Here is a 25514-nt window from a genome sequence, read left to right on the forward strand (position 1 = left end):
CATGACTTTTGCTAGTACTTTTCTTTCTGAAAAGAAATATTGACTACATGTTTAGACCTTTTTGTCAATTCTTCTTAGGTGCAACAAGTCTAGAGTCTTGCTTACTTGCCACACATGGTGTCAATATTAATGGTAAGTATGTTCTTTGACATGGTAAGTACATCCAGTTTATGACGTGCACATCAAAATAATGGCTATCACTCTAAATTAGCAATACAATTTGATAAATATGACAGTAAGTTTGAAACTTAACACCATGAGACTGAAGTACTAAACATCTTGAAAATTAACAAGAAGAAGAAACACATGGTGAAGAAGAAAAGAACAGATGAACTATGCACATTTATAGAAAATTTACAATTCAGAGAACAAGAGAATGTTTGACAAAATATTAACTTATTTACCCAAACATTGAAGATATCATCTACTTATAAACTGTCCAATTCTTGAATAAACCACGACAAAAGTGAAGTGAATTTGAAACTTTGCAATAGAAACTGCCACTCCAAGATGATTATGTAAGGTTCTAATTTGCAAATAAAATTTATCATTCATCAATAAGGAAAGATAAAAAAAAATTGACTCCAAACACATGCAATGATCAAAGGAAAAAGAGATCACCAATTCCTCAACCTTATTGGGTATTAAACTCTTGTCCAAACAAAGCTGTTTCCCAAACAGAATAACCTGAACATTCCTAATAAATGCTCCTTAACCTTCACCTTCACCCAATTCCCCTTTCGCAATCCTCCTAATTACCCACCTTAGAGCATCCGCAATGGGAATAATCAAAATCGATAATTAAAACATGCCACGTCAGCATTTAATTATCCATTTAGTTCATAATCAAACCTAACAAACTTGATCTCCACATTGATTATTTTTGTATCCCTATAAAAAAAAACCCCTCCACAATACGCAATGCATCTATGTCCAATTGCAAACGAGTTCCAATCGCGCACCCGACCACACCAAATTATTCATCTCGATCAGACGATTCTAATGTGAGGTGTTTTTTAATTTTTTAGTTTTGAATTTGGTTATTGGGTTTGGTTATTGAGTTTTGGTTATTAGTAAAAGTTGTTAAGTTTGGTTATTCAAAGGTCAAAATTTGATGAGTTGCTTAGAGATTGCTAAGTTTGGTTATTACAATGTGAGCACTTTTTTGAGCAAACATTGCTAACTTTAGCAACTTTTTAGTTTTGATTATTACATTGTGGATGCTCTTACCACCACCATCTCCGGCTCAGACTCCCCAACCAAAATCGGAGTTTAAAATATACCTCAACAAGATATCAACAACCCGTTTAACTTCTTTATTTCTATTCCTTCCAGATTGAACAAAAATATAAAATTCTCCTCTTGTAATTTGGGGTTTAAGTACAGATTCCGATTAGGCATCAAAACCATACTACTGGAACTCGAGTTTGGTCAAAATCCAATTCTAATTGGGGTTTGATTGACTGTGTTTGAATTAATTCAAAGATTGTTCAATTTTGACTTTAAAATCCAGGCTAGAGAAACTAGCTTCATGCATAACACTGCTCATACTTGAGTCATTAAGAATCGAAATTAATAACGGTTGTTGTTTGGGGCAGTCACTCCATTGGTGGGCCTGGGCCCGTTTGAGAGAGAGAGAGAGAGAGGTACCTCGACTCGAGTTGTGCAGCAAGACGTGACATAGTGGAAGAGCGGAGGTGAGGCGAGGTGCCGTGGAGGAGCCGTCGTGGAATGGCGGAAGAGGTACAGAGGCGTGAGAAGATAGAGAGAATGAGAGACTGGCAAAAAAAATTTAGGGCTTTCAAATTTTTTTACAACCGGCGTAGAAGGTAAAAGGAGAGAGAGGGAGGGGCTCAACGAGTGGTTGAGATTAAAAGAGGAATATCTAACGGCTTAGGGAAAACAGGGGCATGATGCCCCAATACCACCTTGGGGCATCACAGCCGGACGCCAGTACAATTTTTCTCTAGAATCTTAAAAGTTGCTTCATATCTAGTAAAAAGCATTCTATTCATATAGTTTCGTCCAAAAGAGATACCTGTTTTTTTTTTTTTTTGAAACGTAAAGAGACATGATTACGGTACTGATTTCATCGGAATAAAGAAGAGACATGATTACATCATGTAAGATATTACATCAATTATATGAGAGTTTACGAGATAATCAAATCCAACAATTAAACCAATAAAATAAATAAATCCATCAAATGGACTACAATCACAATATAAGCCCAACCCAATTACAAGTCCCACTAGGAGAAGAATAATCCCAACAAATAAAATGAAAAGAACACTTATATGCTAGTGGGAAAACTCAAACTCTTGATCTTTTTTATTGAGATACAAGAGTCCTGATCAACTGAGCTGACGTTAGTTGGTTGGGAGTACTTAAAAGGTGATTTTGTAGTATTGAGTTAGAACTAGTATTGTAACGTCCCGATTTTTCACGAAATTTTGAAAGCATTAACTTTAAAATACACTAAATTTTACAAACTATTAGGCCCATATTTATCCTTATACAAAAATTACATTTTCAAAATAATACAAAAATCTATGTACATTTATTTAACAAAAGCAACTCCAGAGCGACTCTAGTTTTGACACGAATTCCAAGCAACGTTGGCCCAGACTCCATTTCAGGGGTCCCACCTGTATCAATTGCTCCACTGTGGAAACCTGCACACTCTGACAAATTGAACGCCGAAGCAAACGATTTATCAGGATACAAACGTATCCTGAGTGATAATTCACCAAGTAAAAATCCTAACACCCAATACCACAATATGCAGATCAACAATATAATAATTCATAATATACAGAAGGTACAGAATAATAACACATCGTCTTTTTTCTTTATTATCCATCATCTTACATGTAATCTAAGGATCATCTCCACGAGATCCTTTCCTCCCACATCCACTAACTACAACCGTCTCATGGGTCCACCCTTCCTCTTGCTTATCCTGCACTAGGGTCCTAGGTAAGCGCACCTAAGTTATGTACCAAGCATGTTCTCACTTAAGACCATAACAGGAGGATCGAGTCATCCCATGACGTATCGTACATTAGGGTTGGACATCCACTACCCCACGCTAACTATAACCGTCTCATGGGACCCATTCTCTTCCCCAAAGAGAAACTTCCCATGACATATCATACATTAACGTCTCACTAACTATAACCGTCTCATGGGAACCATTCTCTTATTCGAAGAGAAACTTCCCATGACGTATCATACGTTAGCGTCTCACTAACTATAACCGTCTCATGGGATTCATTCTCTTCCTCGAAGAGAAACTTCCCATGACGTATCATACGTTAGCGTCTCACTAACTATAACTGTCTCATGGGACCCATTCTCTTCCTCGAAGAAAAACTTCCCATGACGTATCATACGTTAGTGTCACAACACCGAGCCCCACAGGTAACCCATTTCAACACAGGGCCCCATAGGTTACCCTTGTCATCGCCATGGCTCAATTCACAATCCACACAGTACTCACACTTTCAACACTTTACCATTTTCCATTTACTTATCATCGTCTAAATGATTCACTACTCGTAACCACCCCGGGAACCTATTTGTCCAATCTACAACCACAACAAAAATATCACACGGTTCAACATTTCAACTAAAAGTACTAACATGCTAACAACACATAACCATGCAATAAAATTAATCCTGTCATAGAATTAATCATTCGAGTAACAAAATAATATTCAGTCAAACAATTACTTACTACACTTAAAATTAAATCTATTTCTCTCGTTTAGAAATTTTATAAAACATTTCTACTATTTAAATATTATCTTTAACTCTCATATTATTCATAGATTTTACAAACTAATTTTTTATTGAAAAATACTTATTGCTAAATTTAATATTTACTAACTATATTAAATATTAATATGAGATTCTCATAACGACAAAATTATGCGAGACTATTCTAGTCAATATTTATTAGAGTTAAAGATTAACTAATATATAATCTAAAATATTTCTTGTTTACAATTTAAATAAATTTTTACTAATAAAATATTCTTGTTAATATTTTATAAACATTTATCTACCACAATAATTTATTAAACACGTAAACGTCCACTCAAATACAAATCAACAATGCATCATTAATAGTAATTTCGCAATCAAACACTTGTTAAACGATCATAAATTTTCACAGGGTATAACATTAATCATTTCAGCACAACCGGACTAAATTTTAATATAAATAGGACTAAAAATAAATTGACAATTTAACAGCAGGTTATCATCTTCAATAAACTTTAAATCTAAGTCCTAACTCCATTAAAATGCAGATTAAGATTTCGGATTTCCGAAAAACTACCTCAAACACGATTCCAAATCTGGATAAGTGTTGTACGCTGTTCGTAGATCGCCGTATTGGTTCCGAAATCTCGAGACGGCGTCCGGTGGCACTCCGATAGGGCCCGCACCGAAGGTGTGCCCACGAAACTCACTGTGCGCGCACCCCCATGGCCACAACTCTCTCTCTCTCTCTCTCTCTCTCTCTCTCTCTCTCTCTCTCTCTCTCTCTCTCTCTCTCTCTCTCTCTCTCTCTATTCTAGACTCAACAATAGAATTGGAAGTGAAATAATATACTGGTGTTCAATTTTCGGATTTATGTAGGTATGTATAATGAGAGAGAATAAGGTAGTGAGAAGGTGAGAGGATAAGCGTGGAAATAGTGGAATAAAGAAGGAGATTGAAGGAGAGGAATACAGATAATGATAAAAGGATAGGGGATAAGTGCCATATTTGGGGGGGTTTTCAATTCTAATGTATGTGGACTCATGTATGTTCAGGGTAAAAATGTATCTCGACGCGTGTTTGTATAGGATGAGAAAGAGAGAAGTGGAGAGTTAGTTTGAATAGAGTTCTAGTTAGGATTTAGATAGGAAAGATAAAAGATGAATATGAATCTTTGATTCCCTATATATCTAAAGTTTAAATACATATCTTATACAATAGTGCAAATAATATCAATTGAAGACATAATAATATATTTTAATTATTTAATCTAATTAATTATTGAATTAGGAATTTAACAATATAAATTTGTATTAAAAAAATTGGGTCGAAAATCCGGGTCATTACAAGTATAACCTCCGTCCAGATTTAATAGTCTCTCGTTCAATTCGAACCGGATAAAAAATGAGTTATATCTTTAAATTGGTAATGAATTTTATACTAGCTAATATGGATCTTGTTTGATAAATTTTAATTAATTCTATAAGACAATAGTTTTAAAATTACATAAAATATTATAGATTATAAGTTATAATCGATTGAAAAATGACACAAATTCTAAAAAAGAACTATTAAATCTAGACGGAGTGAATAAAAGAAGGTTTACGTTTTTCGGGTGTCATTCGGGCAAATTTGCGTGCATTTAGGAGCTCCCTCCCTCCCTCCCAAGTCCCAACCAACTAAAGACGAAAAACAGAAACCAACCGTCCACAAATTTCCAGGTAATTTACAACGAAAGAAATACACTTCTTTCCCAAAAAGGGTAAAAACACACACGGAATCTAAACAGGTTCACTCAGATTCAAGAGCTATTCATGTTCACTTCCTTCACGTCTTCAAATTCATCACATAAAGAGTACTACTATCCCTCAATTCAAATCTCCGTTTTCAATTCCATCCGATTTTGATTCTGAGCGCCAACAAAAAATGAGTAATCTGAAAACAATTTGTAGACCGCACACGGTGTTCTCGTCGATAGCGTGGTGTTGTTGCAAGGATGGAGCTCGCTCTCGATTGCGTTCTACTACTGCTGTTAGGGTTTCAACCTTGTACCCTAATACCAATCCCCGCATGTCCTCTTTTTTCGATTCCTCTGAATTGCCCACCCAAGTGCCCTGGACCTCCAGAGTGAATCAGAGGAGGACCATGGTTAAGGCGTCGAATTGGACCGAAGCCAAATCTCCGTATGAAACTCTGGGTAATTTTATCATTTCTTTTCTCGTGATTTGGTTTCATTCGATTCTCCGTTTGGTAGGGGAATAGTCATTTGAAACAAGTTGATTGAATTTTGTTAACCTAGGGATATTGTTTGATAACACGATTCAGCACTTAAACTAATGAATTAAGTGATATACAATATACTCCTTCACATTACTTTAAAGTTTTAGTGGCCTCTTAAAGTATTGGTTACTTTTTGTAAAAATTAAGTAGCCACTCCAAGTGTCATTTGTACTCGGGCACAGGACTTGTACTCAGCACAGCCCCGAATCGCATGTATTTCTACGTTGGTATCCCAAAATATAATCCATAATATGTTGGTTATGAGAAGGAGACGAAATTATGTATATACTCAGCCACCATTTAATATTGTACCCACGACCAAAAAATAGTTGGATAACTTGGAATTTTAGGGGGTTTTCGCACATATATGGGAATTTTATCAACTTTTTTCACACTAGAGATTGGCAGGGACCGATCCTATAGAACTTTTCCAAATTAACATTAAAAACTAGTATATTGTGGGGAGTATTTCGAGTTGTGTAGGCCGTAGGGACCACGACACCCCGCTGCCACCACCACAACCACTCTACCTCTGTTGAGACTTGGAATACCACCACCACTCCGCCTCCATCACCACAACACTACACCACTATCGACACTGCCACTACCACCATCACACCACCGCCTCAACCATTACCATCATCTTTCCACCACCACTGCCTCCACCACTGAACCACTACACCGCCACCATCTCTCGCCACTGGTATGACCGTCGCCCCAACCACCTCCATCTCTTAACCACATTCCACTGTTACAATCACCCACTGACTACACCAGAACTCGTGTTATCTTCACCAGCACCATCACCACCACTACTATCACCATCCTTATACAACCACCATGTCCACTACAACTATACCATTGCATCGCCTCCATCTCTGACCACCACCTCCACCATTCCAACCACCTCTATCTCTTGTTCACCTTCTACCGTTACAATGACTTGCCTCTTCATCACTACGACTACATCACCACTCGCTAGCATCATCACCAGCACCACCCCCAACCACCGCAATCTCTACGTCACCACCACCGTCAACATCCTACCACCACCACCTCCATTACAACTCCACCACCTAATATTCAAACCTCAAAGCCCTGCAAAGGATGTGAAGCCCTTCTCAATGTCTTCCACAGTTCCACTTCTCTCTACCACCACCGCCACCAGTCTCCACCACCTTCTAGCATTATAATCAACCTACCTCTTTACCACAATGACTATACGCCCCTTGCTACCGCCACTACCACCATCACTTGCCACCACGCCCACTCTCATCACCATCTCTCCACCACACTGCCACTTACAGTCACCACCTCTCCACCACTACCCTTCCCGAGAAACTTTTATATATCCCAAGGATAGGAGGGGTGGTGGTATCCCCCTCTGGTCTGTTTTCAACTTTCCGGCCATTTTTCGAGCACACTTTGATGATCCGTTCCGTTCATTTTGTAGAGCTCGGTGAGAATAGTAATCTTGCCAAAAATTATGTTGGATTTTGGTAGATACATGATCGGGACACGTGAAAATGCCAAAAAAACAAAAATTGGGTTCCGATTCAGTGTGTTTTTTAATCCAATTTTGGTTTTTCTTCAATTTTCACGTGCGTTGATCATGTATATACAAAAGTACGATGAACATGATTTTTGGCAAAATTACTGTTCTTGCCGAGCTCTACAACATGAACGGAGGCGATCATCAAATTGTGCTAAAAAACGGTCGGAAAATTGAAAATGGACAGGAGGGGGACACTACCACCCCTCCTATACCTAGGTTATATAAAAGTTTCTCGCCCTTACATTGCCTCCACAAATACATAGCAACCATCAGTGAACTAATGGAAAACATTTTCAAATAATATAATCAAATAGTTTAATCTTTGTATCAACCATTTGTTTTAATTTAGCTTTAGAAATTCAGTTTTCAATACTCAATTTTTTAGCTTTCAAATTCAGTTTTGCTCCATCAAACATCGCCTAATTGTGTAACCGAGAAAGTGTGATAAGAAACTCTGAACATTACTTTTATGAGCTTGCTTTGTAAGTGGATTTTATGCTGGCTCCGCTTTACATCCAGTTCTTTCATAAACCATGCAGTTTCTTAAGACATTACATTGGTATGTGCTGTTTATAACATGAACAGAGCTTAACGCCTAAGGTGTGTTTGAAACTTGTGGAAATAAAAAGGTAGAAAGGGAAAATGGTTACAAAAGAATCCTAAAAGAAAGTTTGTTGTGTTCATTTGTTTGTAATTGCGAATAATAGGAGAGAAATGAGGATAAAGTGGGTATATTTGCATCTTATATGTCAAACCACAAGATAGGTGATTTTTTAGAAACTTTGTTTACCACAAGATGGGTAATAATATAAAAAAATCTATAGAAATTTTGCATAAAGTGCCTACATTCTCATGCCTTTCGGCTTTGATTTAGGGGCACAGTTTTGCAGCAAAACGTTCCTTGAGCTCCTCAATTCTTGGAGATATAGGGGGACCACTGTTTTAGTCATATTTTGAGAGCAGTCACTTTGTGCATATATTGCCAAATTTTAGGTCTGACTTCTATCCTCCCCCGCCCATACCCCCAATGACTGGGACTAGATGGGGTCTGTTGTTGTTGTTGTTGTTGTTGTTGTTGTTGTTTACCAACTAAATGAGGTTAGTAACTCCTTGTTGATTGCTCGGTAAGTGCTAAGAGGTTTACATTAGTTCATCGAATACTGAGTAAGAGTGAAATTAATACTCGGAGACGTGAATGTCGTTTAGCTTACAATATAGGAGGACCAAATTTAGGAATTGTTTACCTGCTGAAGTTATAGTCATGGTTAGTATGATCAAAGGAGTCGGAAGTTTAAAATTCGTTCTAATGAAAGTAATTTAAGGTGCCATTCGTCTAACAATGTCCTTAAGGCCTCTTGTTTGATGGGACTAAAAGTGAAGCGATATGTAATCCCATCAGATTTACAATCCTAACAATTTTGTCAAACCGTGCTATTAAGAACATGTGTGAAAGATTAAGTCTCACATCGGATAAATAGAAAAAGAGTTGAACCTTAATATACTATTGGATGACTCACCACTTACAAGGCTTAGTCTTTTAAGAGGACATGAGTCATTTAATGTATATTGGGTCTAGGCAATGTGTGTGGACTCCATAGATTCTCCCCAATAGATTGGGCCTATGCGCATGAAAGAATCTCAGGCGGATCAGACTCCCAACAGGTGGTATCAGAGCTAATGGCTGACAATCTATGGGCCAACTCTCCTGGAAGCATCGGTGGTTGTGGGCTTGCACGGAGACTCTCGGAGGAGCTGAAAAATCCATTGTAACTCTCGATGGAGCTGGAAAATTTCTAGTGCATGTGGCCAAGTGGCCGGCAGCTGGGTGGCTCTCATGGAGATGGAGCAGGAAAATTCCTAGTGCATGTGGCAAGCAACCGGTAGCAAGGCGGTTGTCGTGGAGTATGGTGGCTGTCGATGGAGTGGGTGCGGTGAATAAGCCCGGTTCAGACACAGTGTTGGAGAATGGTGATAGATCAAGGATTAAGGGGGAGTCAATTGGATCAGATCGAGGGGGAGCTAAGGCCCAATGCATGGTTCACACATGAGGGAGAGATTGTTAGAAACATGGGTGAAAGATTAAGTCCCACATCGGATAAATAGAAAGAGAGTTGAACCTTAATATACAATTGGATGGCTCAGTACTCACAAGGCTTAGCCTTTTAAGAGGATATGAGTCATTTAATGTATATTGGGCCTAGGCAATGTGGTGTGGACTCCATAGATTGTCCCCAACGGATTGGGCCTAAACACGCGTAGAAGAAACTCAAGTGGATTAGACTCCCAACACACACCCCGGGGGTATTGTATAGCCCACATTTCGTGGGGTTATAGAGTCCAATCCGACGCTCATATGCGGTCAAACTAATGAGCCCTCAACGCACTATATTCTCCAAATTCTTATGAATGTAAACCGCAAAAATCTATCAAACAAGTAAACTTGCATCTGGGCTTTCACTGAATGCCATGGAGATATCATGGTGCTCACTTCACATCCATATTTTTTGGACAATAATACAGAACTGATGCTCAGTTGTTCATCTTTTCTTATTAACTTGTTCGAAAAGTGTGGCCGTTATCTTCTTGTTCATCACTTTATGTACTAGTAGTATCTTAACATCTAAAGATGTAATATTTTTTTCCATTAGATCTTTCATTATTGTCTATTCAGACTTGCTATAGAGTTTCAGTAAGATAATACTTACTGGCTTACTGCACATTCTACGTCAAAGTTGAACTGAGTTTGTCGCATGTGTGTGCTTGTTTGGAATTCATCAGTGGGGAGGTTTTATTCTTTTCCTTTAATTGAGTTGGAGACATTTTCTTCGCTTGGTCCTATTGTACTAACCTTATTTCGTTAGAAGTAGGGAGTGATTTTCTCTATATAATGCTTTTGCTTTCTAGTGCAGAGTTGGAAAAGAATGCCGATGAAGAGAAAATAAAGGTTGCCTATAGACGTTTGGCCAAGTTCTATCATCCAGATGGTGTGTTCTTGATCTCAGTGCTTGTTTTCTCAAGTGTCATATAAGCCCATTAACTCATCTACGATTTAGTACCCTATGAAATGTATATAAAAGCTTCTTCTTTTTTTGTTTAATGGATTTTAGTAACATATTTTAGAGATTAAGATAGATTAATGTCAGAAAAGGATAGCTGAACTGTGAATTTGTACCACACCGTGGCACTTTTGAGCCTTCCCTAGGAAAGGTTACTTTATTATTAAGATTTTTTTCGTAGTCTTCGTGGTTGGAGTAGCATCGAGATGCTTGGGTTAGAGTGATCTGGAAAAAAAAGCCTTTCTGAATCATTCTAGAAGGGGATTGCATTGTCACTGAACCAATAGTTGTCATGTAATCCAAGAAGCTTGTGATATGTGCACACTAACATAGTGTAGGTTTCACTCGAACCTCCAGGAGGCTATCTAACATGGTGGCATAGGAGTCATTCTGCATTTGTTTTTTCATGCTTGGGTTAGAGTGATCTGGAAAAAAAAGCCTTTCTGAATCATTCTAGAAGGGGATTGCATTGTCACTGAACCAATAGTTGTCATGTAATCCGAGAAGCTTGTGATATGTGCACACTAACATAGTGTAGGTTTCACTCGAACCTCCAGGAAGCTATCTAACATGGTGGTATAGGAGTCATTATGCATTTGTTTTTTCTTTCTAGGTGATCCCCAATATGCTTTTTAGAGGAGACCTTGCTCTTCCTCTTCTTATCTGTATCTTTCTATTAACATAGTGGTGCATCTATATTTCCGTTTGACCCAAAAAAAATATAGTGGTGCATCCTATTTAGTTGAGGATGTCTCTTATTGAACAAAGAATGGGCAACGACCATGACTATAAAATGTCAAAACAAATTTGCTGCCTCTCTCCTTCCTCTAGTAAGGAAGTCCTTCCCATGAAATATGATGTGGTTTATGCGAAGAGTAAACAGCCTATATTAGATCTATAGCCTCTTTTTTCCAGAAACATACGACATATATGTTGAATAGATTTGTGTAATTATTCCAAGTTTTAGTATATCTATATATAGATTAGATTCATCCAGCCTCCAAATGACATTAGATTGGGATTCTACAACGTAGAATTACTGTATAACTCATCAAATGTTATTCTATGACGGAGAGGTAGTGTTTCTATGGTATATGGTATTTGTATGTTATACAATATTTTTTTGAACGGTAAAAGAAAATTTCATTAATCTTTGAAGAGAGAGAGATACAAAGACATGTTATTCAGTATTACGGGTCAGTAATATTAAATGTATATCGAAACAGAGGAATAGTGACATAGAATGCTCTGAATCTTCTATCAAAGAAATGTTTTCCGCTTTCTTTTGTCAAACATGTATGTTCACAAAATATTTGGCACCAAAATGTTCATGGCCCCCATCATGAAGTCAAACCTTTTTTCGGTGTTGCCTTATGCAGAGGTTCTTTTCATTTGAATCCATGTTTGTAGCTCACGCTTGTGCTGATGATGTTTTTTCTTTGGTCATATGAACATATTGTAGGCTTTCTGTTCATACTTCAATCTGGGTTGTATAAATTACTAAATTTGGAGGATATTGTTATTTATGAGTGGTGAGATGATACTGTTTTATACATGGGTAATCTATAATGATTACGTAGATTGTGTTTCCTCATGTCCTGAAAACTCGAAAAAGGTACTTTCTAAATGCGTGATTTAGTTTGGGTTCTCTGTTCACAGAACTACTAGGGTTAATAGGGGTTGAACCTTCACAGAACTACTAGGGTTAATAAGGGTTGAACCTTGGAACTTTGCTTTGAATATGGTCCAACCCATTGAACTCTGGCCTTCGCCACCTCTGAGCTGTGCAGCAGGTCGTATTGGCCCATTCAAATATACTTCCATGACTCCGAATTCAGTTCATCAAAAAACTGGCCAAGTCCAACCCATTGAACTCTGGCCTTCGCCACCTCTGAGCTGTGCAGCAGGTCGTATTGGCCCATTCAAATATACTTCCATGACTCCAAATTCAGTTCATCGAAAAGCTGGCCATGGACACAATTAAAGCTTTTTCTCAAGTCTACCAGATGCAGGTGCTTTTGCAATGTAGTCCAAGCATAATTCGAAATGTCGGTATCGGTTGCGATGTTGTGGTTTCAGGGCGCATCAGTCATAGTGTAACGGCATCGGTGACCAGAGGTGTGGATTTTTTATAATTTTGCACAACGTATAACCGGTACCCCTGTTTCGTATCAGCCTGTATCGGCTGAAATTTTGACCATACCACTGCCGTTACCGTTACGTATTATCTGATTTTCCTTCACACTGCAACATCGGTCATACCGTTACTTGGTACCTACCGATATTTCGAACCATGAGTCTATGGCAAACCTATAATTGAACACACTTTGAACCGGATCGTCGGACAACTATTGATTAGAAGGATTTCTCTGTTGCTTAGTCATAGCAACTACCAACATAAAGCAGTCATCTGGTCAGAATCACCAATCAAGCTTGTGAGTGGTTTTTTTTTTTGAGTAAATGTCTCATTTTATAACCAACCAACTGAAAAAAGGGGTGAGCACCCTCAAATACAGACAACTGTACAAAAGAAACTACCCTACTAGGCTACTACAAACTACCACAAACCAAACAACAGTTAGGAAATAGCAGATCCAAGAACTCTATTTGAAATGTTCCATTGACTGCAAAGTCTTTGGTTCTCAATAGAGTTAGGAAACTGCAGCCAAGTACAGACTCTTAGCCTAATATTTTCATCGCTACAAGATTAAATTGCACTAGAACTTCCTGGACTTCCTCCAAAAACTCTGGAGTTTCTCAAAATCCAGATGTGGTACACCCAGCAGCTAGAGCCAACTTGAGCAACAGGGACCTGAAAGACTTACCCCTGCAGAGCCCAGTGGCCCAAGTAATCTCCGAGTCCCATATCTCAGCCCTCCTAAGAATCTGGACTCTGTGTACGATGATTGCAATCAAAGAACAGGTGTTGCATAGTCTCTTCATTCTGTAAACATATAACACATTCAGGCTCAAATTCCATACCCGATCTCCTAAGTCTATCCTTAGTAGACAACCTAGGCTAACCATAGGATGAAAGCCCACTGAGAAACATTATTGGAAATCCAAATGATAGAAGCCCATTGAACTTCTCTCCTGTGTGTCTTAAAGCCTCCCAAGTATGCATTTGTGAGTTGCATTTGTTTATATTTTGCTTCTTAATATTGAAGACTGATGTAACTTTGTCTGGAATTTATTTGGTAAATGTGCAACAAATAGTATAATTATCCTAATCCCTTGGGCCATCGTCCTTTTGTGGTACTGAGGCAATCAGATTCTATTGACTATACTGCGCAAAAAGGTTTGCATTTGGTTGCTGACCTGTAATTGGTCCTTTATTTGGTCTCAAGTGTATGATGGTAAGGGGACCCTTGAGGAAGGGGAAACAGCTGAAGCTCGATTCATCAAGATTCAAGCTGCTTATGAGCTGCTTATGGATAAGGAGAAGCGAAGGAATTATGATACCGATAATCGGGTCAACCCTATGAAGGTGAATTTTATTTTTTTTTTATATATTGTTTACCAGTTAATAACAAAATTATCTGACTCTGATGAAATCTAATTTTTCCTGCCACCATATTAGTCATGGATCGGAAACAAATTACCAACAATATTAATGTAGATATTTTTCGTAACATGAATTACCACTATATTAGTCATGGATAGACAAAGAGTGACAACATAAATTTCGAAGATGAGAGTGGCCGATGCACTTATGGAATAGGTTTATACTGTTTATATGGATTTCATTATGATGCAGAAGATGACCTCTGTTGCAACTCTTGCATATACATCAGGACTACTTCTTGTGCTGATTGTCCTTTTTTTTTTTTAATGTTTTGTTTCCATACAGAAACGCAATTCCTTGCTGTTGGAGAGCTGATGTTTCTCTTGAAATGGAAATTTGTCAAACTTAGGGAAAACTTTCCGTATGAATTGGGATTCAAAACTTCCATATACAGTGAAGTGCTAACGATACATTCCTAATTAGTTAATGATCCTGCTTATTTTAGAAAATACTTAAGAGTTATTGATTTGGTCAGTATTTTGTTGTTTAAATGAGAAATAGGACAAGGTTAATATGACTTTCCCTTTTTACATCTCTTCTTTTTTGTAGTAAAAGAGAAATGTTAAGATGTTAGTCCTAATATTGGGTTTTCAATTGTGCTGGCATGATGTGGTGGTTCTTGCCTAATATGTTAATGACACTTTTGTTAGGCGAAAGTGCCGTGAAACACATGCTTTATTCTCCCAGGAATTTGTATTATTAGTTCATTTGAACGGATAAAATTTTCGTGCTAGACAGATTTTGTAAATTAAATGATGCTTTCCATCTGTTAATTAATTAATAGTTCTTTTAAGTATATTCTCTGTTAATGGCTCTCTTTGTCAGGCCTCTCAAGCATGGATGGAGTGGCTTATGAAAAAGCGAAAAGCTTTTGACCAGCGAGGTGATATGGCTGTTGCAGCTTGGGCTGAGCAACAGCAGCGTGAGATGAATCTCCGTGTGCGCCGACTTTCCCGTTCGAAGGTATTGTATTAAGTTAAATATTCGTACAATGATTCATATCCCACACTGGAAGCCAGTAATGCATCCAGAAAGTCCATTACTTGTCTTCCAATTCAGAATTATATCTGAATCATTGTGCATTACCATTTTCTGATTAGTCTTAAGTCTGGGATAGGTAACAAAATCGGAACTATTAGTCAGTGTCAGACTATTAAACCCATACTTGCTTTTAGCATTAGGACTTCATCATCTTTATTGAATTCATTTGATTGTTTTGTTGGTCTATATTTATTGGACGTGTTTTTTTGTTTTCATTTGGGAGAACTAGAGTATGTAGCCATCATAGGCATAGCATCTGGATGCTTTTAGTCATTTTCCTGTTGGCAATTTTCCGTCGGAGAGTAGATCTTTGTTCGGATTTGGAACTTTATGTTGAATTTCAGATGGATCCTGACGAAGAAAGGAGGCTTCTGGCAAAAGAAAGGAAGGCAGCAGTTGAGAATTTCAACAGTACCATCAGGCGGCATTCGCTTGTACTAAGGAAAAGGGATTTGAATAGAAAGAAAGCAGAAGAAGATAAGAGAAAGGTTATTGGTCAGCTTTTAGCTGCAGAGGGTCTTGAGCTTGCATCTGATGATGATGAGGAAGTGTAGACAAAATATATTTTAGTTGTCTTCTTTTCTGATTTGTATCATACTTTCTTCTATCTTTTTAAAAATGCTGTAAATATGATTGCTTACAGATTACAATAGAAATGCAGTCATCCTGTATACACGGTGAAATCAATCTCTCTCTCTCTCTCTCTCTCTCTCTCTCTCTGTAAGAACTTCTGCAATGGACACTCTCTAATTGCTCGTATTATAGTATCCTAAAGTAGACAAGTAGTACAAAATGGGGTTCATTTTTGTGTATTAAGACTTAGTTGTAGGTAGAGGTGGCAAATTGAACCCAGACCCATTAACAATCCCAGACCCATCAACTAAAAAATAGACCCAATCCAACCCATTTATTAGTTGGGTAAGAATGGGTCCAAACCCAACTAATCCATTATTAGTTGGGTCTTAATTGGGCATTAATTGGGTCAACTAAAATGACCCAATGGGCATGAAAGTAACCCATGAAAAAATTTCATCCTTTTCCAGATTCCCAATGAATGCAGCCCACCCCCTACCACGCCACCACCGCCACGCCACCGCCGCCACGACACCGCCGCCACTTCCACGCCACCCTCACCACCCCCACCACAACGCCACTGCCACCACCACCACCATCACCACCACGCCACCCTCACCACCCCCACCACAACACCGCCGCCACCGCCACCACCACCACCACGACGCCACCCTCACCGCCGCCGCCGCCGCCACCACTGCCACCCCTACCACGCCACCATCGCCACGCCGCCACCACCACCGCCGCCGTGCCGCCACTTTATAAGCCTTTTAGGAAACCCCTCCATCTGAAATGGTTTCAGTGTAGGTGGGGAAACGATAGCAAACTGAGGGTTTGATTTCGGCAATGTTCGGTGTTCCAATACAATTCGGCTATCCATCTTAACTCAAATGTAGAGTTAGAATTGATCTATAGAGGGACCAGTTGCAGAAACTACTTTGTGGGCATCCAACTTTTGATGCTACTTGATTAAACGTTTTCAACAACTTGGGTGGACTTGTGAATTAATTGGGTTATTTTAATGTTGGATTACCGATGCGTGCCAAAAGTGGGAGTGAGTCGGTGGAGATGGAGTTGGGTTGTCAGGAGAGAGAGAGAGGGGCAAGTTTCCCTTAATCCAATTTACGCAAGTTATATTGGTTTTACATCATTCAATTGAAATTTACGTAGAAAACTCAAACTTAAGGGCTCGTTTGGAAGCCACAATAAGAAGGGGTATACAAAATACACTCTTATAATACGTGGGGCCACCTGTATGGCCTGGTTTGGGAAGGGTTTTTACCGGGGGTATTCTTCAAACCACCGACTCCATAACCCCTCCTTATACAGGCTGAGGGGGGATTGCAGATGGCTAGGGTTTGAGGTAGCAATGTCGAATCCCCCCTAATCTCAGATGATCTTACCCCTCGTAATCCCCCTTTTCCACTTTCGAGGCTCCATTTTCTGTCGCGCAGTCTTCTCTCTGTCTTGTTCGAAAGGGAAGAAGTGTGGCGATTTGGGTGCTTTGGTCGATTTGGAGTTCGATTCATCGGGTATTTCTTGTTCTTCGACTTTTTCCTGTTTTTGTTGATTTTTCTGTACAAGTTGTGTTGATTTATGATTTCGGTTGTGTTTTTGTTTGATTTGGTTTGTGGGTTTTGTGGGTTTCGACTCCCAGGTACCATTTCTGTCGCAACTCTTCTCGGTAGGGTTTTTGTTCGAAAGAGAAGAAGAGGTTTGTGGCAGGGTGCTGGTCGATTTGCGTTTGATTCATTGAGGTATATTTCTTCCTTGTTCGATTTTTTTGGAGTGTTAAGGGATCGTTTTTACACTGTTTATGTTCGATTTGTGTGCTGGTCAATTTGAGAGTTCGATTCATTTGGGTGCTTCGGTCGATTTGGTAGAATTTTCTGTTCTATTTTCTGTTGAATTTTTTTTTGGCAGTATTTTTGTTCCATTTGGTATGTGGGTTTTGTGGTTTTGCTAAAAAGTATTACCAATCTCATGTAGATCCAACTTTGGGCCAATTATCAAGCTCATGAAAGAAATTAGCCCTAAACTGAGGGATGAACACATTAAAGGGCTGAAACTGACACCCTTCTGTTCTTTTTTATGTTTTGGTGATCAGAAATTAGGCGCAGGGAAGATCTTTTTATTTTTGCTGATGAGAAATTAGGAGGTGCAGGGAGGGACATACGTAGTGTTCATAGGTCGCAAACAGAGACTCTATAAAATGTGGGAAGAAGCAGTTCGTACTGTTTGTTTGCAGCCCTACGCACGTGCATTATATGACTAGGGTAGAATGACATGGGAAGAATCTAGGGATTGTTATGTTTAACGATGACTAGTAAGGCTTGGTTGGTTATTCTTTTTTTGTGATTTGGTTTTATGGAGCAATTTTTGGAAATTCGTTTGGAATTTATTTGTTGTGTAACCACCAAAGAAGATGTTTTCAAATCAGGAAACTCTGAAGCAATATGAAAATGATGAGTATTTTCATGATTGGTGGAAAACTTAGATGCAATGGGTTCGTAACAACTCTAAAAGTGCCCTTTTCAGTTTGCTCAGACTTTGAATTAAAAGCATGCTTCCCTATATCTGAATGTATGTAGTGGTTTAGTGACGAAAAGGATTTTAGCTGTCTAGACTCAACATCTCACAGATGTTTAATAATTGGTCCATGAGCAATTTTTCTCTATTGTGTGAATCTTTACTGGGTGGCACAATATTCTTGTAACGAATTATTCATGTGTGAAAATTTTCATTTGCTTGGTCAGATTCAAATCAGTATTTCCAAGAAATCACTCAAGTTCACCACACTGATTCTGAAGTTGGTTAGAATTGATGACTTTACTCACTGCCTTTAAACTTTTTATTTCGTAGTCTAGATTGTAAAATCGACTGCAGAAATGATTTCATACATGCTCTTATTTGGAAGCTAAGTTCTCATTTGCGTTGTACCAAAAAAAAAAACATGACAATATACTTGTAGCTGTTCACTGTGCCAACCTTTTTTCCCACTACATTGAAGATCTCTTCTTTATCGCAGCCTGATTCTCACATCTGTGGGCAATTACTTTTTATAGGTTGTTGAGGGAAAGCTCTCACAGACTTGCTATTGTGTTGAATCTATATTGTGTTTTTGATTTAGAACTTCCGTGACTATATCATAAATTAAAATATGGTACCAAAAAGTCCAATAAAAGAAAGGATGATCTAGCCAACCTTGTAGTCTTTGGAAATCAAGTGCCATACATATGATTGGCAAGGGCATGCATTGGGCGTGAACCTTGTTGGGATGCATTGCTTTGTTGTGATGGCTTTTCGCTTTGGTCACTTTTAATCATTCTTTCATTATCGATTGATAAAATCTCTCTTTTGTTGTTCAAATAAAGTATTTGTTGCTTCCACATATTTTACCTTAGTAAAAGCATGTGTCCAAAAAACAATGAAGGCCATGAACATCTTTTTAGTGTACTCTTCTGCAATTATGTATTCGCCATTGAGTAAGAAGGACGAAGCCGAACGCTATAATTCAAAAAAATGAAGACACGACCGGGGATGAACAAAAAAAATTGGTTCTACACTTCTACCGGACTTTCATTTCAATCGGATTGGAAATAATTGGGTGCTATAGTACTGTTGGGTTTGAAAATCCATACATGGAGTTCATTTTCTTTTCTCATGCTATGAGATGGGGATTATACTGGGTTTATAATTGATAGAAACATGGTTCCATGGGTAATGCATATGTTATGTTTGATAAAATGCCACTGCACAATCTGACTCCTTGGGACCCATGATAATATGGGCTACTCAAAGTGGTCTTGAGGGAAAGCCATCCGGATTTGTTACTTGTTTATTTGATGTGACAGATATATGCATAGATGATGGATTTTAAGTTTAAATTGACATTAAAGGGTTAAGACATAGAAGTTTTTTAAATTGATAAGGAGGTGATAGTTTATTAAAAACCCTACACTAGTTTTGGTTCATTGGTGAAGCAGTTTTTTTTTTATGTCTACCTATTCCTTCTTTTTTTTTTGTAGTGAACAGGTTATTTGTTGTCATGTCTATTCATTGTTTTTTTTAGGATCCAAACAATAGATTTTCATTAAAAACCCTAAACCTTGTAAGTGTTTTTTAGGATGACAAGATTAAATAGGAAACAGAAAAGGAGAAGAGAAGAGCAAGAGGGATTGATGGCATTACAGGCCTTTATGAACGCTGTCATTGGTGTTTTTCGTTTGTTCATGTTCATCACGTCCACGTTTCGCCCTCGTCGTCCGGAGTTGTCTCCGAATCCAGACTTTTACCAGACGCACGTAAACAACATCAATAGGCTTGTAAGGGGTAATGACACGGATTGCCATGAACAGTTAAGGGTGAATAGACAAACTTTTTTGAGATTGTGTTGTTTAGTCCGAGGTGTTGGGTTAACCGACTCACGCAATGTATGTCTCGAGGAGAGGGTAGCAATATTCTTATGGGTCCTCGGTCACCATACGAAGCAGATGCGTACAAAATTTGTATTCTATAGGTCTACTGAGACAATAAGTAGGCATTTTAATGCTGTACTCCAAGCTGTCTTGCGCCTTCACCGAATGCTCTTAGAGACGCCCAACCCTGTACCTGCTAACTACGAAGACAATAGGTGGAATTGGTTTCAGGTATAGTCCTTTTGAATTGTTCATATGTCATCCATTGTCAAGCTTTCCTCTAGTTCCACATATTCACTTACGTTAATACTCTTGTCCACTTTTGTTAGAATTGTCTTGGGGCCTTGGATGGGACGTACGTGCCAGTAAATCCCCCGGCCGCGGACAGGCCACGATATAGGTCGAGGAAAGGTGAGATTGCTACAAATGTCTTAGGTGTTTATACCCGGGACCTTAAATTTGACTATGTATTATCTGGTTGGGAAGGATCAGTCACAGACTCTAGAATCCTTGGAAACGCCATGGAAAGACCCCACGGTCTTAGAGTTCCCCGTGGTATATTTCATATCCTAAGTTGTAGTTTACTTTGACTCTATTAAAGTTATCCACCGATCAATGTGTTGTCTTCCATTCGTTACAGGACAATATTACCTTGTTGATGCCGGCTACACCAATGGCAACGGTTTTTTAGCACCATACCGTGGACAATGATATCACATTAACATTTGGAGGCAAGGTCACATGCCAATAAGCAAAGAGGAGTTCTTCAACATGAAACACTCTGCCGCTAGGAATGTCATTGAGAGAAGCTTCGGAGTTCTTAAAATGCGGTTTGTAATTTTGAGATCTCCCTCGTATTACCCTATAAGGACTCAATGTCATATCGTGTCAGCATGTTGTCTGCTTCATAACCTAATTAAGAGAGAGATGCCGAACGATCCCATTGAACACGAGTACACTGCATGGGAACGAGCACATGTGAACGATGTCCCTGTTGATGATAACATTGCTAACGTTGAAAGTTCCAATGAGTGGACTGCGGGGAGGGATGCTCTAGCGGCGGCCATGTATAACCATTGGTTAGCCAATGGTGGGGGACAAGTGGAGGGCATCCTTCCTTGATTGTATTTTCGTTTTGTGGTGTCTAACATTGTAATTCTAATATTTCAAACTTGTTCGAATCTTATATTTGTGAACAACTTGTAACGTACTATTGAATTTGTCGGTATTTTTCATAACGTAATGTTTAAGGTCGTACTGTTACAATTGTTGGCCAATTTTAAATGCATTTGCAGCTATGGCTACTAACGATGTGGAAGTAGTGGAGTGGAAAGGCCTACAAAGCAAAAACGTAGGAGTTGGAGGAAAAGGGAGGAGGATGCACTAATGAAGTGCATGCTCACTGAAGCGGCAGAGAGGCGGAAGGCCGATAATGGCTTCAAAACAGGTTACTTCACCCATTTGGAGAAGGAGTTAGAGAAAGTGCTCCCGGGCTGTAACCTTAAGGCAAACCCCCACATTGACTCCAAGGTGAGGTATTGGAAATGCGTATGGGCTAAAATTGTAGACATTACAAACCTAAGTGGATACGGGTGGGATGCGGTCAACAAACGCATCGACGTGGACCAAGTCGTATGGGATGCGTATGAAAAGGTAAGTCCCCATCTTGAATTCCAATGCTTTAATTGAATATTAAGGCATGAGAATTCGTAGTAAAATTGCAAATGGTTGTGTAGGCCAATCCTAAAAAGGCCCAAGGCTTGTATGGGAAGTCTTTCCCGTACTTTGAAGATTGGCAAACCATATTTGGCAAGGATAGGGCTACGGGGGCAGCCGCCGAAGATTATGACGAAATGGCGCGGCCGGATATTCCCAATGAAAGTATGGAGCCACACAACTCCAATGACTTTTATGATGCCCTATTCGATAACTACGATCAACATCTCCCCAATAGTCCTACAACTCCCGTAACTCCCCACGTCCACTCCCCAAAGGTCAATGCCGACGGCCAATGCCGGAGTCCCAAACAAGAGAAAGAGGACAAGAATGGGTGATGCAGAGTTGTCCATTCATGCGAGCATGGACAATTTCTTCAAATCAAGCAGTACCTATATGGAGAAGATGGCCAATTCGTTTGGCTATGACAAAGAGCTATCCGCCCGACGCACGATGGTGAAAGATGAGTTGTCGAAGCTTGATATCACGTTGACAGAGAAGTTCAAGCTAAGTGCAGTAATCGTGCAAGCGGAAGAGAGGGTGGATGACTTCTATGGGACTAAGCCCAAGGAGAGGCAAGCTTTTGTGGAGGCCATCCTTGCCGGTGAAGTGTATGGTCCCATCTAGTGGCATTGAGGAATGAATGCCTTTTTGAAGTGGTTAAAGTACCATTATAAGCAAGAATGGTACTTTACCCACTTTTTTTGTAGTGGCATAATTAGGAAGCCTTTTGTTAATCCCTAATGAACATTTGCTACCTTTTGTAATGTAATATGGTGCATTCACTACATTGGATGCATAGTTTTTGCTAATATTTGGGAATGTATTATGAAGTTTGTCAAATATGTAATGAACAATGGAGGATGTCTATGAACTACGTATGATGGGTGTATGAAGTATATATATGAACTAATGCACTATGATTTTAAACTTGGCAAATTTGTACATTTGATGCATAAATTTTGTTAATTTTTTAGGATTGTAATATGAAGTTTGTTTGCATGACAGGTTGTTCACAACTTAAGTGAGTCTTACTAGGGCAATGATGAAGCGATTAAATTCTTATTTAAGGTAGATACTGTGGCGGGGTAACGGTAGTTGCAGCCATGAGTACCCTTATTATGGAATTATATTGTCGGAGCCCATTGAAGGCTATGATGAAATATTTCTGAGCTTCTGTCCACTTACTGGCAGCTTTGTGGAGCATGTGCAAAGTGTGTGTGTTTGTGTGATTAGGTGCAATTCAACTGTCATAAAAATCCTACCTAATCTGATGATCCATGGCAATGATGAATCAATCCATTAATAGGGCAATGATGAATGAATACATTAGTTGTGATTAACGTAGAAACATTGGCGGGGTAACAGAAGATGCAGCCATGACTACTCTTGTGATTACAAATACATGATCTGAGCCCTGTCATAACTCCAATGCAATGCATGAATCAATCCAGTTAAGTAAATGGCTATGATGGAATTTTGAGTTGTTGGTTTCTGTAGTGCTTATTGTAATTGCATATAACATGAGGTGTACCAAAATGTGATGGTTCTGTTCAGTGTTGATTGTAATGGCTATAATTATACTTTTCTGAGCCTCTTAATATATACTATTATGGTTTGTGGAGCAGGCTCAGTTTATTGTGAACCAACTTGAGTTTTGGGAGCAAGATCAGTTCTAGTTTTGGTTAATGTGTGTGTGAGGTGGAGTTTTGGTGTCAGTGAGTGTGTGAGGATCAGTTCTGTAGCAGGTTCAGTTTTTGGGTTGATGAGTGTGTGTCAGTTGTGTGTGTGTGTGTGTGTGTCAGGTGCAGTTTTTGGGTTCTTAAGTGTGTGTGTCAATTATTTTTTTGTGTGTGTGTCAGGTGCAGTTTTGTGTGTGTGTGTGAGGATAAGTTTTGGTACCCCTAATAGGGCAACGATGACAAAATTAGAATGTAAATGAATGTAGTGCCTTGGCGGGGCAACCTTTTGTTGCAGCCATGCATACCCTTGTGAATAAAAATACATGATCTGAGCCCTATCACCCCAGTTTTTAGCTGTGTCCAATGGTGTGTCCAAATTGCAGTGTCCTCAGTGTGTCCCCCACGTGTCCCCTATAAAAAATAATTATTATTATTGGATACGCCACGTCGCATGTCCAATACGTATTTGCATGCACTTAACTGCACTTCAACTTTCAATCACAAGACTGGTGGCTATGTTGGCATATTATTGGTGGCTATGAAGTTAATATTCTGAGCCAATTATGTTTGGAAATGTTTCAATCACTTAACTGCACTTGCACAATTTCTTTATCATCACTGGTGGCTATGATGACATTGTTCTGAGCAAATGGGCAGGTAGTACTTGTGGATACTTGTAGTTTTCAGCTGTGTTTGTTTGTGGTAGATCAGTGTGTATGTGAGTTAAAAGTGTAGTGCAGTGTCTCAATTTGTGTAAGTGCAGATCAGTGTGTGTGTGAGTTACAAGTGCAGTGCAGTACCTGCAATTGTGCATGTGCAGATCAGTGTGTGTGTGACTTACAAGTGCAGTTTTGTGGGTGAAATTGTGCAATTGCAGATCAGTGTGTGTCAAATTGTGCAAGTGCAGGTCAGTATGTGTGTGGTTATGGTGTGGGTTAGGCCACTAATTTCTGCACATGATCACAATTCTGTTAGTAGTCCATGCACTGCTTCCATGTGTTAGCTGGGGTATTTTGTGATTTTGTAAGCTAGTGGCTATGATGAAAATTTTCTGAGCCAAAAATGTCATAAATGAAGGCCATGGTTTTATGTTAATTTCTGTTGGTGGTTATGATGAAAATTTTGTGATGCTGTAGTTGTGTTGGTGGTTATGTTAACTACTGTAGCAGGTGCAGGGGTCAGTGTGTGTGTGTAGGTGCAGGCTTGTTTTGTGACCTGTTCCTTCCACTTTTCTGTGCTGTTGATTTCAGTTGTGTGGGCAACTGTGTTGCTAGTTCAATGGCCAGTTTGTGAGCTGTTTTTGCAGGTTACTTAGTCATGTAAATACAGGTGGCCCCACATATTATAAGGGTGTATTTTGTTATACCCCTTCTTATTGTGGCTTCCAAACGAGCCCTTAAGGTTACAGTTTTGGCATGGGTTTTGTTTCTGTTTGGTAGACTGTTTCTGTTTGCAGTTTTGGCATGAGGTTGTAAACTAATGGCTATGATGAATAATTTCTGAGCCAAATGACATAAGAGAAGGCTATGGTCTCATGCGTCCTGAGCCTACTACGATTTCTGATTTGTCCACTTAAGGAGTTGAATGGTTTCTGCAGTTGACATTATATATGTACTGTTCTAGTTCTGAAGTTTTGTTCTGTTCTGCTTCTGTAATTTTGTTAAGTTCTGGTACTGCAGTTTAGAGGGGGTGTAGTGTGTGTTTGTGTCAGGTGCAATGTGTGTGTGTGTGTGGCAGGTGCAAAGAGTGTGTGTGTGTGTGTCCAATTTTCTGCTCTGTCCAGTTTTAAGCAAGCTGTATCTGCTGTGTCCAATTTGCTGTTCTATATTCTAAGTGGTTGTGAATAGGGCAATGATGAAA

The 25514-nt window shown here is 39.0% G+C and overlaps 3 protein-coding genes and 1 long non-coding RNA gene across 4 annotated transcripts; all 4 read left to right on the forward strand.

Moving 5' to 3' along the window:
• Positions 1-5446: 5446 nt before the first annotated feature.
• LOC131329557 (uncharacterized) lies at positions 5447-15948 on the forward strand. Its single transcript, XM_058362740.1, has 5 exons — positions 5447-5965; positions 10513-10587; positions 14007-14146; positions 15050-15187; positions 15610-15948. The coding sequence occupies exons 1-5, from the start codon at positions 5695-5697 to the stop codon at positions 15817-15819; spliced, it is 834 nt and encodes a 277-aa protein (XP_058218723.1). The 5' UTR covers positions 5447-5694; the 3' UTR covers positions 15820-15948.
• Positions 15949-17635: 1687 nt separating this feature from the next.
• Positions 17636-18548, forward strand: LOC131329880 (uncharacterized). Its single transcript, XR_009200875.1, has 2 exons — positions 17636-17823; positions 18067-18548. It is a non-coding gene; the product is annotated as an uncharacterized LOC131329880 (long non-coding RNA).
• A 1417-nt stretch (positions 18549-19965) lies between these two features.
• On the forward strand, positions 19966-20967 carry LOC131328427 (uncharacterized). The gene is made up of 3 exons (XM_058361374.1): positions 19966-20487; positions 20586-20811; positions 20897-20967. The coding sequence occupies exons 1-3, from the start codon at positions 19966-19968 to the stop codon at positions 20965-20967; spliced, it is 819 nt and encodes a 272-aa protein (XP_058217357.1).
• A 30-nt stretch (positions 20968-20997) lies between these two features.
• On the forward strand, positions 20998-22310 carry LOC131328428 (uncharacterized). Its single transcript, XM_058361375.1, has 3 exons — positions 20998-21335; positions 21579-21909; positions 21993-22310. Exons 1-3 carry the CDS (start codon positions 20998-21000, stop codon positions 22308-22310), a joined length of 987 nt encoding a protein of 328 aa, XP_058217358.1.
• Positions 22311-25514: the final 3204 nt, after the last annotated feature.

This window comes from Rhododendron vialii, chromosome 6a, assembly GCF_030253575.1.
Source record: "Rhododendron vialii isolate Sample 1 chromosome 6a, ASM3025357v1".
Lineage (NCBI taxonomy): Eukaryota > Viridiplantae > Streptophyta > Magnoliopsida > Ericales > Ericaceae > Rhododendron > Rhododendron vialii.